Source organism: Diorhabda sublineata, chromosome 3, assembly GCF_026230105.1.
Source record: "Diorhabda sublineata isolate icDioSubl1.1 chromosome 3, icDioSubl1.1, whole genome shotgun sequence".
Lineage (NCBI taxonomy): Eukaryota > Metazoa > Arthropoda > Insecta > Coleoptera > Chrysomelidae > Diorhabda > Diorhabda sublineata.
The window spans coordinates 13693132-13712490 of NC_079476.1; the positions used below are offsets into that span (position 1 = coordinate 13693132).

Consider the following 19359-nt stretch of genomic DNA (forward strand, 5'->3'; position numbering starts at 1 on the left):
ATATAGCTTTGGTCCTAAGTATGGTGCCCTTTTTTTCGAAGTTGTCTGCTTCCTCATTGCCTAGTATACCCTTGTGGCCTAATAGCCACAATAATTGTTTCTGTTAGCTAATGCACTCAAAGTTTGCGAGTCTCTCTAGCTTACACGAGCACTCAATAGCTTTTACGATCTTTAGGGCCGCTTGGCAATCGCAGAGAATGTGCTTTCTAGAGAAGTTTATATCCAAACACTCTTAACAACGTTAATTTATTGCTAGCAACTCTACTTTTGGTCCACAAATGCCCACCCCAGCTCTTTGCACTAACTTTGAACCATCTTTATTAGCCCACGGTAATTGATTAGGTATCATTTCGAATGGGATTTCTATCATCATGCTGTAAATTTGGTGCATTAGTTTGTCACTGCTTTCTAGTTTTATCAATTCTAGAATTCTTAAGTGACCTGTTAGAGTCCCGCCCTATTATCCTGGCTTCTCCTTTCACTACTAGGTAGGAGGTAGGTTTAGCAGCGTCTGTAAGGCTCTGGTCATTTTATTTCTACTTAATACATAATACTGGAATTGATAGTAGGAGGAAACGGAATAAGCACAACAGAAACACTAAAAACCAAAAGCTTCTAGCCTGTGCGGATGATGTAGTAGTCTACTCAAGTTCATGAAAATGACCCATTCCAAAAATATATGAAACAAAGAGAAATTTTGAGTAGAATTAAAGATGCAAAAAAATAATTGAATTAAAGCAAGTCAATAGTTAATCTACCTTGGAACACTTATCAAAGACAGAAACCCTAAAAGCAAACAGGCAGTAACAATAAACAAGATACTAATTTCCAAGAAAATATCACAAACAACTAAGCTACTAAATAAAATGGAGGAAAACAAATTATATATATGGGAAAGGAAATTGCTCATATTATGAAGGAAAAAGGAAGGAGACATATGGAGAAGGATCAAGAAGGAAATAAATAACCTGTACGATGAATAATAAATTAGAATAATTATGAGATTTAAAAGACTAAGATGGCTGGGACACTTAGAAAGAATGCCGGAATTAAGAAGAGCATAGAAAATGACTGATATTAAAACAGCAGAAACAAGAAAAAAAGGAAGACTCAATAAGAGATGGTGTGCAGAGGCACAACCAGATCTAATTGAGAGAGGAGTTCGGTACTGGAAGGGAAAGGCTAGAAAGAGAAAAGAACGGAAGAAAATTATTACCTAGATGGCCTATGTGTAGCACGATATAAACATAGGTTTATAAATTTAAGATTTTCTCAAATTTTTTCACTTCTTAGACCCATTTATAAAATCGTCGGATATTATTATTACAAATAAAATTTTCAATATAGAGGAACTTTGACATAGTAGTTGCATGATGTTGAAACAACGGACAACTTGAAAAAAAGGTTAATTAAAACAACATGATCATTTCAAAAATTAACAATTTATTGCACGGTTTATTTACATCATCTCTATTATTGCTATACAATTTAATTATTTATTGAAAAACAAAATGGCTTGATACAAAAGGTAACTTATTGAGTTTGCTATCTTGATTTTTGTGCTTAAAGTTGATTTGTTTACAAGAAGTAAATGTTTAACCAGACATTTTTATCACAATATTTTGTATAATATTATTTATGGTAGCAGTAACATCGTTGCTCAATGATGGCTTTTGATATGCATTTTTTCAAACAATAACTTAGAAACCATAATACTGAGTGATATAATAATTTAAAAATTGATTTAATATTTGCATTGTGGATACAAGCTGTTGTAATAATTATCAAATTGACTAGTATTGAGAAAGACTTGGACAATCTCAAAAAGCTATGTAATTTATTTGATTACTTGTTTGATAGCGCAAATTATGCATATTATCGATATTCGAGAATGTTTAAACTCTACGGACATCACAACATTCAAGAATGTCTGCTCAATATGAGCGAAATTTTTTGGCTGTGTAAAACTTCTATCCATTTACTAGACGTTAACTTTTGAACCATATTTAGTTCAAAACTCGTTTGAAATAAATAAATGTAGTGTTTTTTTGGCCAACTCTTTTACAACTTACATCTATGAAAGTATTTACTACAAAAAGCGTTTTTTTCGGAGTTAAACTAAATAAAAGTATTAACATAATCCTCCGTATAATAAGGAGGTTGTTCTACTCAATAAAACATCTTACTATTCTTTATGGCGTAAATATTACAACCTTTAGTCAAATATTTACATAGGACAACTAAAATTACTATCTACTTTAACGTGAGGAGTAATAATAGTTTCTCAAAATCAGTCTCATTAAGGAAGGCATCCGCATCAGCCGGGCCTGAATCCAATTGACTATTCGACAGCCAATCGGGATGTATTAAGGCTAGTAAACATATATTTGTTTGAGTTGAGGTTTTAACTCAGCTGGAATGGTATATACTTCTTGAGGGGGCTTCCTTTTTACGAGACGTCTCCATTTTCCTCCAAGATTCTTCCTGAAGCCTCGAACAAAACCTGGACGATCCACCGAATTTTGTACAAGCGTTTCCTGTAACGAAAAAATAACATCCATCAGTAAAAATATTAATGGCAATGAAATAAACCACAAATTATGGTTAACAACCCTCATTGTGCCATAACTGGCCTTTAATGTGAATTTATTTTGGTACAGTTTTTACTTAGGGTAATATGTGATCGATATTGGCCTACAATGTCAACGACCTCTACATGGTAGACTAAAAAACAGTCCTTGCAAATTTCCCTTTAACCAATTTAAATAGGTATATGACTTTCTTTAACGTTCTATATCAAGGCTAGTTAGACCTTAATAAAAGGATGTTATTAAGTATTTTAAAAAACTGGACATGAATCTTTAACGGGTGTCCGGTATTTCTTTTTCTAGATAAGGAAAGAAATATTCGAGTTCGTTTGCCTACAATGTACCTTTTATAATCAACGTTGCCAGACTGTTGTTCAATAAATGAAAATTCGATTACAGTACTAATAATAAAAATAATTGATTTATTTAAATTATCTAATCATTGTAGCGTCTATTTTTTGCCGATTTCGAAGGACGCATAAAGTCGTATCGCTTATTCCAAATTTAAAAATAGATAAAGGTCTCTGGCAACAATGTTTATTCGACCCACTAATTGTATTAATCTCGTTCGACTAAAAAAACGTTTTTACTCTATAATTAGGTGAAATTACTTTCGATGTCGTTTTGCTATTGAGATTCAAAACTGATTGAAAAAATTGCACGCAAACTTTATACAATTTAAATTTATTTATATTTAGAGTACTAACAAACAATAATTTTTTTTTACGTGATCTGAGAGAGAAAGGCCAATACTTCATTTTGTTCTTAATTACCTTCAATTAGCGCTTGTTGCAAAATTGAAATGTGTAGGTACCTGCATAAACTTTTGACCCCGTTTCAATGGCATTGTAACTGTTAAATGGGAAGGCTTCTCTTTCGAAATAAATAATAAAAGAGAAATTAAGGTTGTGCTGTTACGGAACACTGAGTTTTTACCGTTCTAATATTTTTGCCACTTTCTAAATGCTTGAATTTGCAATGAGGTTAATTAAAATCTAATAAAAAACAAAACGAACTACCTTGTTTTTGTTTCATAAAAAAGTTGACCGATTTAAGGTTATTAGTTATGAGAAATTTTTTGAAAAGATTAAGTACATACCTGGTTGTGGTTGTACAGGTATTGAGTGGCTGGAGGAGGTGGTTGCGTCCATAAGAATTGTCCTCGGTACGTTAAGTCTGATTGAAGAACATGAGGTAAAGAATTCTGATGATTTAGTTGGGTTGCATTCGGTGTAGTTTGCAGAACAACATCTGTTGGATGAACACTATTGTTGTGTTCCTCCCTCTTCCTGAGTTTGCTGCGAACAAGACGAATTGCAATCATTGTGCCGTTACTGCCCACCATTTTTGTATCGGGGCTCCGTTTTGAAAAACCGAAAATGGCTATTTTGAGGCCGTTCAAAAACAGTCACAACACTTTAAATAAGTTTTTTTAACCACTGTAATGCTAGCAGCACTTCACAGCACAATTAAATAATCCTTTGGTATAGTTTGAGTCACTGTATTTAATATTAAAAACTCGTGAATAAAATTTGACTAGAAAAAATACGTTTTTACGAGGGTCTAGCTCTGTTGCCAAACTCACTCTAAACTTTACTTCTCACTCTCGTCTGTCTGTCGAGTATGAAGTAGGTATACTGAGCAATCGCCTATATATACGAAATGTGACGTAGCGTAGCGTGCTGCTAGATTTCAGAGGCGTGTTTAAGGGTATTTTTGAGGAGTCAAGGTTTTATTCGAAAGTTGTTCCTGTAACACATCGCATTGTTACCAATGGTTCCACAATACATACTTTAGTTTATTATTATTTTAATCTGCATGCAATTGATAAAGATATGGTAGTTGTGACTGTTTTCGAAAAATTTGTTTTCTTATCCATATTTAAAAATAATTACAAATTACAAATTAAAAATAATTACAAATGAAAAATAAGATTTTTATTTCTTTGGTATTTATATTCGATACAATATTAATTTGTTACTATTCTTATTCTTAGATCTATTGATCTTTTATCTTTTCATTAATTATTATAACTTTTTAAGAATTTGTTCATACTTTGATAAGGTACAAATCTTTTAAAACTTAAAACAAAATAGTGATTATTTAAAACGTACGGGAATGTCTAGTTTTTAATTAGGTGGTAAAAAATACTACTCAAGTATTTAAAATTATTTTAAATAGCTATTTGCATTATTCAAAATATTCAATTCCGCCTTTCCGGTAATACATTTTTTTCATAATGATAATGTTTATTTCACTCTATAAATTGTTTCAACGGAAATTAATCTACATATTTTAGGTAGCTATTCTCTGCCTCAGTACGTTTACATTAACGGCTTGGGTAACTATTGCAGTAAAGAACTTTTTATTCTACCTGTCACATAAAATACTTATCATTGATCATTTTCTTTAGTCCTCATATACAACTTAAAAAGCTAACAGGGCACTTCATAGTGCATCATTTTCATTCTACAAACGTATAAAAAGAGTTTTAAAAATGTTATAAGCTCTATTACAAACCGCAAATTCGCGCAACAGTTGTGCATTTTATTGATTTTTTGCGTAATATTTTATAAAAGCGAATCCTAAATCTCCCCATAACTCGACGGTAATGAAGTCAGTCATAATAGAGGGAGTAATACAGTTTGTGATAGGGAGATACAACGAGACTTCGTCGTCATTTTCACAACTTCCATGAAACAGCTGACGGTCGAGTTTCTCTCTACTAAGAGAAATAACCTCGAACATTATCGTGAGTCTTAAAAATTCCAACTTACAATAAAAACTTAGAAAATCGATAATTATAGGTAATAGTTCGAATGGATTTAAAGAATAATCTTCATGAAAATGTTTTCAATAATTCAAGTGATTTAATTTTATATTTTCATATGTACAATTATCTAGACCATGTGCATAAATATAAGTACTAAATGAGTTTCCTATATATAAAATTTTAAACAATTTTTCTTTTATAGTGCACTAGCATTTACACAGTGGGATCACACAATCACAAAGGCAATGGATTGCTAGTACATTCACTAACTTTTATTTTGGAAATCACAGAATAATTTCCATAGCTGTTAATGTTTGTTTCTCTGAAAAAATCATTGAATTTTGTCAATAGTGAAAATTGTAACAGTATTAACTTTCACTTTGTAGAACTAAATATTTTTTAACGAAATATAATGACTGACGCAAAACCAAGTTCCATGAAATATTATATATTATGTACAAAATAAGTACTTGAAATATTTATCATAATTTTCAAAATCAAAGTCTGATACATATAATTATATAAAATACGATACTGAAATTTGGAATAAATTAAATAGTTCATAAATTTTTTTATAGTCGATTAGTAGTATTTATTTCCAATCGTGTTTTTTAGATGCCATAATAATGTTTGCTTCAATTACGGGATATACTTTCAATGAAAATATCAAAATGACAGTACCTCTAACAGTTTCAGAAAATCATATATTTTTACCAGGCATATATCTAATTGTGAAATCAGCCGTAAGTCAATAAAAGGAATTCTTAAAGCAAATAAGTTGCCTTCTAAGAAAATTACAATCCCCCAGGAAATACTGGTAGATAATCGTTACAGAAGATTCAAGTTTAGTGAAAAAATTCTTGATCAACTAAATACGAACAACATTTTCTGATAAATAACATTTTATGTTGAATGGTGAGGTAAATGGACAATATTGTTAATATTCGGTGGATGAGAATTCATACTGTGATTTCATATAAAAAATTTCACCCGATCATTGGCGAAAGGCTTTAAAACATGTAATAGAAGAGGAAGATAAATTCTGAAAATTTTATAATTTAACAGAAGAAACAATAACTAAACATTTCGCACCAGGTCATTTGAAATTACGCAAAACAAATTCAGATAGCGTCAGTCAAACAGACAATGAGAATTTACTTCATTAAAATAATTGAATTCAAATATTTTATTAGTTGTTTTTTATAACAGTACTTTTATTATCTTGTAATTGGTAAGAAATAAAAATTTCATATTTGGCAGATATGAATAAGTCTACATACACTAATCGCAATTGAAAATAGTAAAATGGGTTCGATCATGTTTCAATGAACAACATTGTATTCCAACTACTGCATTTGTTCCTCGCTGTATTTATTATTATGACTGAATCATTTCCTGTGCTTAAAAGGAAATATTTTACCATATAGTTTTGGAATCAAGCAATAAATCACTAGGTTATTATATCTTATTCCTAAAAATATGAGAAATATTTATGATGTATAAAAGAAAGTAAATAAACATTTTAACTACCTGAATAACTATCTGACTAAATGACTAAAAAGTCATCAATAATGTTAAAATATTTCAATATTTCAAGTTGTTGTCATTATCAAAAAATTGTATGTTGGAATCTTGAATTTCTTCAAGATATTGATATTAACTTTTTGATTTAAGAAGTGCTTGGATTGAAATCTGTATTTTGCAGATCTAATCAACGAATAAAAAATTGTCTTCTCCTAGAAATTTATTTTCTGTGCAATTTAATATTTATGACGAGGTGAAAAAGTCATTGTTGAATACTTTTTGTATTTCTACGATAAAATGGAATGAGCACATTGACCGCATGACGGAAGAACGAATTGTGAAAATATCAAGGGACAAATCACCAGCAGGGCAAAGAAGCCTTGGAAGACCTAGGAAAAGATGGAGTAACAACCTCCCAGGTGACTGAGCAGAGGCAATGATGTGAAGAAAAACAGGCAATTATGCCTATACACAGCAGGAAGAAGAAGAAGAAGATACTGCATTTATCACTTCCGCCTCCACTTGCTCACTCAACCTACAGATCGAAAGATTTCTACCACGAGATTCCCACCTGATACTTTAGAGAAAACGTCTGGAGCCGTTTATTTGGGAGAACGACCCATAACTGGATGTAAAGTAAATGTCTATTGCATCACACCCTATCATTTTAAAAAGAAATTTCGTAATTAAACTACAATTTTGATAAGTGAGAGTAGTACTTAACTTAACCTTTATGTGAGTGATGAGGTACATGGGTACCTTTAGAATTTTCAAATTTAAAGAAAAGTATGTTTTGCTTTCTGTAAGTAGCTGTGATTTCCTAAGAGCTCATAATTATTTATCAGTTGTATATTTTTGAATGTTTAATAACTATTTCCAGTGTTTTGTGGAAAATAAAACATATTTTTAACCAATAGAGTGACAAAGAAGTCAGGTACCTCTTTGTGTTTTGTATGACAATGAAAAAAGTATTTATGATTTCGTACAAAAATTAAATGATAAACATTTATTAAAATGTATTATTTCTTTAAAAATTACAAGTTATTTACTTATACAGAATTATCATAGCTATGGAAGCAGGTGTTGCATGTTGGACGAGTTCATAAGAAACTGGTTTTCTACAGTTAGTGCAAGCTTTTCTTTGTTTTCATTTGGGATCTCTGCATATGTAACAACCACTGCAATACGCCCTTCAGAAGTCTGACTCATAGATATTATAGATCCAGAAGAAGTAGAAGTAGTCCTAGTTCTTGACCAAGTTCTGTTTACTCAATTTTTTATCATTGTTCTATATTTTCCCTATACCGTTGTAGAATCAATGATTTCAAAAACTTTCTAAGTCTATTACTCGATGCATATTGTGGTTTATGTTCCATGTAAATGCTATATGCTGCCACAGCTGCAATGTCAATGATTTGTAAAAAAACTACTAAAAAGCAACCGATTCATTCTAAGCTTCGATCGCCGCAGAACTGTTTAGCTTGTCTAAAATAATAATATTCAACGTAGAAGGAAATCTGAATTGTTTTCATTACATTACATAAACACTCTCACTCTGATAAAGGTGTTTTATTCGTCACTCATATAAGGATTAAGGATATTATTTAAGAAAAAATATCATACACTTTTGTAACTTCTGTACATAAAAGTAGCTAACAACATCATTTTATTCCAAATTCGGATTCGAATTCGAAAATTTTTAGAGGACTAATTTCCCAATAATAGAAGAATTCAACTATATAATCATCTCTGATGAACAGTGTCTACACAAGGAAAAAAATAGCAATCCCAATTTAACAATTTGACTTGTTTTTGTGTTTTAATCCTGACCGAATTTTCTTGATTTACTATTTTAAGTGCTTGTGTAGAGCATTGTCCAGAGAATACCCTTTTTTAAACAAAACTTACCCTATGGCTACACGCCATAGCGGACATTGACATCAATTAAAAACGTAATGGAAAGTTTTTGTAGCTAAAATAAATAGTCAAAAATACAATCTCAAACATCGTAAAATGAGTGGATTAGAAATGATTATTTACTGTTTATTAAGAGATATACAAAAATTATTGAAATAAAAATAGTAGTTAGTTTTAATTTTTTCTACATATTATGGATGCCTTAGTAATCCAGACATATTGCAGCTACAAAAAATGTAAATTAAAGAATATTTTTATTATTGTCCATTCGTTTAGCGAGTGAAGCGAATTATCTGTCTGAAAGCAATTAAAATAACGGTGGTTCCTTTTACATAAATTTATGTTCACATATACCCATTTAAATAGTTTTATGATATTTTAACCTGACCACCTTGCATTTTAATAAATATGTAACTTCTTGAGACCGTAGCCAAATCCGGCATGTACATACAGAGTTTTTGAGGCGACTAAAGTTATACAAGACGAAAGAATTGTAGTATCGGATATATAGACGAAGCCTTCATACGTTATTATTATGCAAGAAGTGAAAATGGTTTTTTTCGGTAACTATCGGACATAATAGCCAGCTAGCTGCAATACGGGAGGGGAGCATGATTCAATGAATTATGAAAAATGGATTTCAGGTCAGCTAATTTACCGCCCAACAGTGTTGTGGTCATTGACAATGCCTCATATCACAACAAACGTCAAGAGAAACGTTCTACATGTGCAACAACCAAAAGTATGATACAACAGTGGCTGTTAAGTAAAAATACACCATTTTTGAGAGATATCGTGAGACCTAAATTATATAGATTAATTGAGATAAATAAAACGCTATATAAAAGATGTGAAATCGACTAAATCTTCCATGATGCTGGCCATAACGTTCTAGTATTACCTCTTTACCATCCCGATCTTAATTCAATCCATTTAGAGTGAGTGGCAATTAAAAGTTATCTTGCAGCTAGAAACAATCAGCTAAATGAAAATTACGTAATAAAATCGTGGATCGGTGGAAATCGTTTTGTCAGAAAGCGAGGCACTATGAAATAAGAGGAAATCTATGATAGAGTACCTAATTGGTAATATGATATAAATACTAGCAATGACAGGGATTATAGTAATAACTCCGATTTTTCCAAAGATGATTTTAGTGACAACGAATCATTATCTGGGATCGAAGAGTTACCGGGAAATATCTCAAGTGGATACATTTATATATATAGTTAATCGATTTAATCAAATTAGCAAATTAACAAACTATTTTTTATTACCACATATTGCAGCATTTTCCTTCAAAATACTGATTTATAGTAATAATAGGAGCCTAATTGTGTATAATTATTCAAAAATTTCGAAGTGGTAAATAAGTGCAATAAACTATACCAATAAACTATATAATAATGGTTATCAATTCATAAATCTTGATATTTTTTCGAATTTATATTAGAGTGTCCGATTCTCTTTACTGCCCTAGCTGCTATCATTTTTGTGTCACAATCCATCTTTTTCTTTCGTCTACCCAACGCTATGTAGCAACCAACTTCAGATGGACAGTACCAAACAAATTTATAATTATTTAGTCAAGGTCATATTCACGAGTGGTTCCATAGTTTACTTCAAAGTTCTAAATCTTTTATTCTTCCCTTTGCAGTTTTTGATAATGATTGCAATAAAAGTTGATTATCATAATGAAGTTTACATGTTGTATTAAGGCCAACTATATAATCTACCATTTATTCCCAAATAATAATCAGATCTACTACGCAGTTATATGATGGCAATCGAAGAATTTCACGTTAGTTGGCTATTTCATCGAGAGCTTATTTTTCAAACTCTTCATCAACTATCCCATACTAAAAGTGCTTTCTTTAAACATATAACCAGTCTTCTATGCACTTTTCTCCAGTTACCACTTGATAACAATTTATTTAACATTCAATGATAACCAAAACCGTCCAGCATTTAATAGAACTTCTTCGTGATAATCATTGGTAAAGTTTCACTCAAATTCAAGCCATTGTATAAAATCTTTATCAGCCCCAATAATAGTACAACTATATAATTAACATACTATACTTTATGTTAAACCAATCGTATTTTTATTGATTTCTCTAGGGTGAAATTGATTCGTGTATAAAGCGGAAGGACTACAAAGGCTTTAAACTTCATTGTGTAGTTTCAAGGGTAATTCTTATACTTTATTCAAATATTTTTAACATTCTTCCCTCCACTTTACTCCGTCATTTGTTTTTTTTTTGGAGCGAATCCGTAATTTTGCCATATAATTTTGATTTGAATTACGGTACTTAAACACATCAAATCCTTTTCAAACGTGTACCACTACTTGGAATGGATATATTTTTTCTTTTAATATTCTATTTTAATTAAAAAAAAGTTCAATGAAGCCATAATTACTCAAATATATTTCCACAAAAAATTTATTATATTTTGCATAAATACATATTTTTAGGCTTTAGAACTTTACAATTTACACTTTAAAATTTATAATCGGCATTAATTTTATTTTGAGGCAAATTTATTTTACTGATAATTCAAATAAAAATGTTTAAAACCCATTATTATCAAGTTTCATCAATATTTTCACCATTTTGTTTGAATCTACCCTTGACACTAGTAAGATTGATAACTAGTCTGGACAATGTGAATAATTCTGTAACGTGAAATATGGTACTGACGTGAGTCTAGAAAGAATTTATTACTCACCACTAAAAACAAATTTAGCCAATTTAAATTTTCGTCAATGATCTATTTTTATATTCGATTTTTTTTATATTGGGAAAGTTGTTTTATTTGTATTTTTTTTATCACAGAAGTTGCAGAATGTGGATTTTTCACAATTCATCATAACCTCAGACAACATAATATTAACTGTGTGTGGTTTTGAAACAAAAGGGGATGAAGCACCCTCCCGATAGTTGAGAGCTATTTTGATCCTTGTTTAGATTTTTCAGCTGTATCAAATATATGTATTAATTATTTTTCATGTACGTCATTAGTATTGCTAGTTTGTTCGACTACAAAAAATGTTAAGACAAAACTGCAGAATAGATTTTTCAATTAATTTACAATATACTAAATGCCTTATACTAATGAGTAGATTTTGAGGTATTAATGTATATGATTTAAACTGTTTATATATTAAAAACAAATGAGACATAAGATAAAGAACATTTTGAGAGATCAAATCCAAAAGGAAAAGGAAAAGTTTACTTATGCTTATAATACTGCATTCCAGTCGAAATGGACACACTTTTAGTTTGGAAAGAAGAAGCGATGAAGATACTAGAGCTGTAATGGATACTCGCAACACTGAAGAATTTATTTCCATCGATTCATTGACGAAGCCAAAAGCAAATTTATCGAAATTTGTTTCTTTGCCTATTTATGGTCTCAGCTTTCTTACATATGGACTAAGTTGGAATTTATATTCATACTGAACACACCTTTATTACTTTCAGGCTTTGAAGATGTTAACTTGATCATCGAAACGCATCTCAAAGTGTAATAAGCATTGTTCATGTAATGATAGTGAACAATATACAGTCATCCAAATACTTTATTATATTCTTTGTTATTAATGATATAACATTATTAGTTTTTCATTAATTTTACATTATTGCTTGAAAATTTCCATATTTTCATAATTTGACAAATAAAAATTGATGAAAATAATTCTATTTCTACCCATGAAATATCTTAGAAACCGGAACTTATAATTTTAGGTACCGCTTATTACGTTTTTGATTAGTTATTTTGAAGTTGTTGTAGTGAATTTTTCGGATTACGTAAGTACCTACGATTTTCTTACGTACGAATTGTTAGTTATTTAAAAACTGAATATTAAAAGAACACCTACATCTATCGATTAGAAAAACGTCTTGAAAACAACATGTGTAACTATAGTTGTTTTCAATTCTTAATTTTTATGAACATTCATTTTAAGGAATATTTACAGCCCGTCAAATTGATCGTTACTTTGATTTTATTAACAGTAAACACAAATTTCATACATTCTAGGTTTTTGACAGTAGAATCACACGCACAGTTACAATACGTACACTTGTCTTTTAACTGCAATATGATTAACTCATATTGAAGATAGTTGGCGACATTAATCAAGTTCTATTCACAATAATTCAGTTTGACCTCTTTGCAGTTTTGAAGTCTTTCTAGCATTTGAATTAAGATATATCTAAATAGCAATTGCTGATATTCATACTGAACACATTACCACTATACTAACACTCACAATTACACTGTCTGATGCGGGTTTCGATAACCAGTTTTCCTTCAGTCTCTGAAGACGATATAACTTGAGATCGGTTGGTGTAGTGTAAACAGTGTGTTCAGATATATTTTTTAAAATATTCAAAGCCCTTATCTATATATTTATTTTATACAGAGTATCGAGTGAAGTGTTCATGAAAAAAATGTTAACAAAAGATATAATTATCTTGATGTCTATAATAGTTCAAAACTTTGAATAATAAGAATTCACAATTGTTTATCATATTTGAGGTCGAATTGTTGATCTTTCAAAAATCTACGGGGTCGTTTAGAGAACTTGCCGGTAGAATAAATAGGAGTGTGAGTACCGCTATGAGATGTTATCAGACGTAAAATTACGAAGGCCGAAATCGAAGAGCCAGAGGTACAGGACAAGTGAGTCGGACAACAAATGGCGAAGATCGTTATTAGCTCTAAGAGATCATTTCTAATCGACAAGGGCAATAGAAGATAAGTGCTGTACAAAACATGGAAGTATTCTTAGGATTACGAAGTACTTATAGACGCATAAGGTTTTTATTTTTCCATACTGACCCCAAGTGTTATTACCTTTAATTATGGAATATCGAAGAAATCGACATTGGTGCCAAGAGCTTCGATTTTTTGTTGAGCAGAGCATGTTTGAGTTATCGTAGGGGATGTATACGCTTCATGGTCACCTTTCGTCTCCATCAGGGACAATATGAACGCACATTCCAGAAATATACGAATTTCATCTGATTTCCGCATGCGGGCAAATGTCAACAAAGAATAGTAGGAATTTCAATGATATTATGGTTAGACATGAAAGTCATCATGCACACTTGGTATGATGCACCAATGACGAGATGAGGGTTTAATTTTACTCTTCTATATCATACCATGACCGAACCAATTTGTACGATGTTGCATATTTATAAATTTTAATTAAGAAGTGGATCGGAGCCTCTTAAAATACAAAGTATTTCCATAAACTTCGTTAGTTAGTATAAGTACTTTTTGAATCATTATTTCTGTACATTCTTATAAAGTGAAGTTAATAGAGTTTATCTATTTCAAAATAATCGTATCAAATAAACAAATGTTGATAACTTGAACTAATTTGAAAATTAAGCAACTCTATTTCTAGAAAAATATAATTATTTCATCTAAGAACAAGCTATTATTTGAAAAAATGACATAACAATATATTCATACAAATAGAAAATATTTTATGACAAAAAGTAATAAAATTAATAATTTAATATCGGGCATAATTGAAACATGAATTTTATTATACACAAGTAATTTCAATTATTATTTCAAGACCACGTGAACCCAGAGGTGTACTCAGTTTTTTTTAACACATTTTGTGTGTACCATATAGATCTAAAACAAATTATTTTTATTCGTAGCACATGCCGCATAGGATAGTGATTTCACAATTTCTATTTGAAAATATGTATATGTATGAGGAATATCTCCATATTCGAAAAAATATTCTCATAAGGTTGACGACGGATTTAGTCGTATCCCAGGAAGTGAAACATAATCAATATTTAATTTTCAAAAATTATGTTATTTTCCTGCCCTTTACCAAAATTCTATATTGTTTGAACTGTGTTTGCAACTTTATTCTGTCAGTGTATATATATTCTAAATTCTAAATATTCTTGAATTTAGGTCTTTTCTACTTCAAAATGAGTTTTTTTTTGATAATTAAAAAAAAAAGATAAAAATTGACGTTTCGACTTTTCTTTAAGTCTTTATTGTAATATTAATTATTGTGAGTAAAATTCTATTATTGTTAAACATTTATACATATTTCTTATATTGTATTTGACCATAATTTCAGTCCCAGACGATGAATACGTAAGTATTCGAAAGCTCAGAAAATATATTAAAGTTAGTCCACTTTGATGTTTCGTTGCCACTTTCCCAATAAGAAATCGCTTATGTATATATATATATATATATATATATATATATATATATACAGGGTGAGTCGGTAGGAGCGCACCAAACTCATATGTCCTTATCCGATTTTCATTTGTTTTTAAGTTATGGACTAATTAAAAATGTTCATCTAGCTTTCTTTCCACTTATATCTGAATTTCAACATTATCAAAGTATGCCATGTTCGAGGCTCAAAGGCATTTGATAATTCTGACGTTTTGATGAACTGTCAGTGTACAATGAACAGTAACTGAACGTTTAATTTTGAATTTATGTGATTGTTAGTGGTGCAAAATGCCAGATACTTATTCAAATTTAGACTATGCAAATATGGTGTTTGTTTATGGTTTCTGTAGTGGAAATGCTACAGCTACTGCTGAAGAATATCGTCAACGTTTTCCACACCAAAGATATCCTGATAAAAATGTATTTATTAGAGTTTTTAACATATTGTGCGAGACTGGTAAGCTTCCCAGTGCTACATATCTTCTGAACGCGCCCCTCGACAAGGTTTGGTAGAAGTAAAAAATATTCTGCATCTATAGTAGAAGAAGATGCAACTACTAGCTCACGGAGAATTGCCAATCAATTGGGAATTCCACAGAAAAGGGTGATATACACACTTCAGGAACAAGGCTTATATCCTTATCACGTACAGAGAGTACAGCACCTACAACCAGAGGATTACGCTAACCGTATGGAGTTTTGTCGGTGGATAAATAATAATCATCATGTTGTATGGAGTATACTCTTTACGGATGAAGCTACATTTACCCGTGATGGTATTAATAATATTCGTAACTATCATGTATGGTCGGACGAAAATCCCCACGCAACAAGCAATTTTCAACATTCGTTTTCTGTAAACGTGTGGTGCGGAATGGTTGACAGTTCTTTAATTGGCCCTTTCATTTTGAAGAGTCGCCTCACAGGAGACAACTACATAAATTTTCAAAATGAATTACATTTCCAGGCCTACTAGAGGATGTTCCTATAAATATTAGAATGCAGATGTACTATCAGCACGATGGAGCTCCTGCACAAGTCGTTCGTCAGGTCAAGTAACATTTGGACGAACGTTTTCCAGGGCGTTGGATTGGTCGTGGAGGTCCTATTAATTGGCCTGCAAGATCTCCAGTCTTCACACCACTAGATGAGAAATGATGTCTACAAAATAAAAGTGACACACGGGATGCACTAATTAGACGAATTGAGAATACTGCAGCCCATAATAAAGAAGAAATGAATTAATTGGGAGAGCAACAAACGCTCTTCGTAGATGAAGCAGAATATATTTAGAAGTCAATGACGGTAATTTTGAACATTTATTGAAAGAACGCTATGATTAAGAAAAATTTTATGTGATAATTTGTTTATTTGTTAATATGCTATAACTTGAAAACAAATGAAAATCGGATAAAAACATATGAGTTTTTTTACATATATATATATATATATATATATATATATATATATATATATATATATATATATATACATATATATATATATATATATATATATATATATATACACTCCTAGAGTTTGGTACGCTCCTCCCGACTCACCCTGTATATATTAGGTCTCTTCGGATTTGAAATTAGTTTCTTTTATAAGTTTTTAAAGACAGAGGAAAATTTGACGTTTCAACTTTTTAGTTTTTAACAACATATATATAGTTATGGGATTTATACGAGATATATACCAGATGATTGCTTCAATGTGGGAGCCAGAATATCGAGAAAGAAGAAGTTATTTGGTCCTTTTGATTATTTTTTTCACTAACAGTAGAACAAATAGTTCAGAGTTGTTTTTGTAATATAGAGAATGGAATATATATAAAAAACAGATTAAATAGCAAGTGCCCATACTTTATAAACAAAATGTATGAAAATATATTCACTATATAGTTATCACACCCCGTTTGTTGTACTAGCCAATATGTAATCCAATCTAATTTCAGCAACCATTTCAAAATTTCAATCAAACAGAACATAGGATAAAAAGAATAACTTGGCCTGAATTGATTTGAATTTATAAGTTTGTTTCACAAAACTTCTGAAAAGTGAAGTAATAGTTAAGTCAAGTTAACCAACAATAATTTCATACTTCTAGTTTCTAATCTGATTTTAAAATCCGAAAAAACCACAGTTTCAGAGATAGTTGTCACTGTGTAATAATATGTAGAAAGCTAAAGTTTCAAGTCACTGATTTGATCCAGTAAGAACAAGAACATTCATAGAAATAAATTTAGTACAAGGTATAGCTATTAGATAACGAAAATATTTTTTATCATTGTCTTTAATATATAATCCTCGTCTATCCCCGCGGATCTTTCATTGTTTGAAACTGTGCTGGAAGTCTTCTTGTGTCAGTTCCTTAGCACGAGTGCAGCTTTCTCTTTTATTGCTTCATCGGACTCGTTTCAGAATCATAAATGAAAATAACAATTCGACATGTGTTATCATCCTTTCCAATAAGTTGAGAACTTTTTTTATAAATTTTCACAGTTTTATCAATTGTACGAATATATAACTGACAATCAGGTTAACCACCTTTTCAATAGTGATCCGTTTTTGACGTGCCTGGAATTATCTAGAATGGATTCTAGACGCGTAAATCACTCAAAAACGTATTTTTTAACACCTTATAAGTTTTATTTGGAGTTTTCTAAGTGAAATTTCACAACAAGTCGGTGCTGTGATATTCTCCGACGAAAAAGAGAACACGAGCCTCATGCGAATGAAGGTTATTTCTACTGATTTGTGTGAGGGGTACTGCTCTAGTAATAGGATATCACGGATATCATCTGACGGTTCTGGCATTTTTCGGATGTGGACTTTTTCAATCTCGTCATTCAATAACCAAGCCTCGTACTATTGAGAAGATTATCACAAATTTGTAGTAAATACCCAAAACAAGTTTGTTTGCATGTGTTTTTAATCAATTATTTCAACATATCAACCTAAAACTACTGGACTTAGAAGATTTGTGGGGACTATAATATAGGATTAATTTACAGGTATTGTTTTTGTTGAGGTTTCGGAGTATATAGCTTAGCCAGTGGCGACTGCAGCTGCGACTGAATTATTTCCTGTTACTGCCCATTTAGCACTACGTTACAAAAAAAACCTGAAAACATGAAACGAAGGATGATGAGGTGAATGTAAGGGTGTAGTTATTATCGTCATAATTAGTGGAAAGATTCGAACACATAAGAAAACGAGGCAAATAAATCTTTCTTATGTCACAAATATTCAATACTTAATATGCAGTGATCTGTAGTTTTTTAATTAATCCAATCACGAATATCGATCCGTTTTCCAACATCGTTGTGGATATTATTATCAATTTATTTTCTAAATGAATCTATTCACAAAAACAAAAATTATCTACCCGATTTCCGTTACAAGTATTCCCACAACCGGTGTTGATAAAGTTGTTGAAACATATCGATAAAATTGTATGTAACAGGAAAAATAGATTTATAGGAAGTGTTGATTTACTTAGGAAGATCAACTCTTACTGAAAATTACAGTGAAATATTTGGAATAAACAAATTACTTCTTCTTGAGCTAAATCAGTTAGATTTGAAAATCTAAATTCATCAGCAATACATCCTAACAAGATGTCCAGTATCCCCCTTTATTAGAGTCGGGTAGGTTTAAGGTGTGATAAAAATACGTTGATTGAATATATTGAATGCAAATTAAAAAGGTAACATAAAATTTAGAGTAATGCCGTTATCTACTGCATGCATTTATTCCAAAGGTAAATATATAATTGAAAACATTCAAAGGAAGTTTCTTTCGGAATCCCGGAGAGTATGAAACTAAATAGGTGAAATAGATGCACTTTGAGTGATTATTGTAATGAAAACTCACATTTTTCTCACTTTTTGTTTGCTATAAGTCTTTATACTGTCCAAGAGCATTGCCATTATTGGAGGCGGCTACAGGTAGGCTAGTTTTCCGCTTTCACAATAGCATTGATCTCCATCTGAATACCGCGGGAGTTGATTCAGCGCATACAGAAATTATATGACCCCTCTTCTAAACGGTTTGGATATGTTTGGTTCTATTAGGGTAGTTTCACAATAGTATCAATAAGGAGTTTCAAATACCTAAGTATCGTTATAGAGGATATGCTAAAACCAGACTTCTAGAAAATAAGAAAATAGTTCAATTGCGAGCGCGACAAAATCGTCCTAACTAAGTCGTCTCGGTGCAGGTGGTGAGCGGAAATATGCCATTACACCTGTACTTGGTCCAAACATTACTAGAGGAAGGGCTCCTATCTTTCAGTACACTGGGTCGCCTCGAGGCGTAC

At 31.1% G+C, this 19359-nt stretch overlaps 1 protein-coding gene across 3 annotated transcripts in view; it reads right to left on the reverse strand.

Annotated features, from left to right (window-relative positions):
* Positions 1–1420: 1420 nt before the first annotated feature.
* LOC130441839 (uncharacterized) overlaps positions 1421–19359 on the reverse strand; it is a 677503-nt gene continuing 659564 nt past the window's right edge. For 2 of the 3 annotated variants that reach the window (XM_056775649.1, XM_056775650.1), the window contains exons 5-6: positions 3688–3886; positions 1423–2537 (exon numbers count right to left, since the gene is read on the reverse strand). In XM_056775649.1, the coding sequence (XP_056631627.1) occupies positions 2373–2537; positions 3688–3886 (364 nt within the window). In that variant the 3' untranslated portion in view covers positions 1423–2372. Of the gene's footprint in view, positions 2538–3687; positions 3887–19359 lie in introns of all 3 variants that reach the window. The other variant, XM_056775648.1, reaches the window with a different exon arrangement.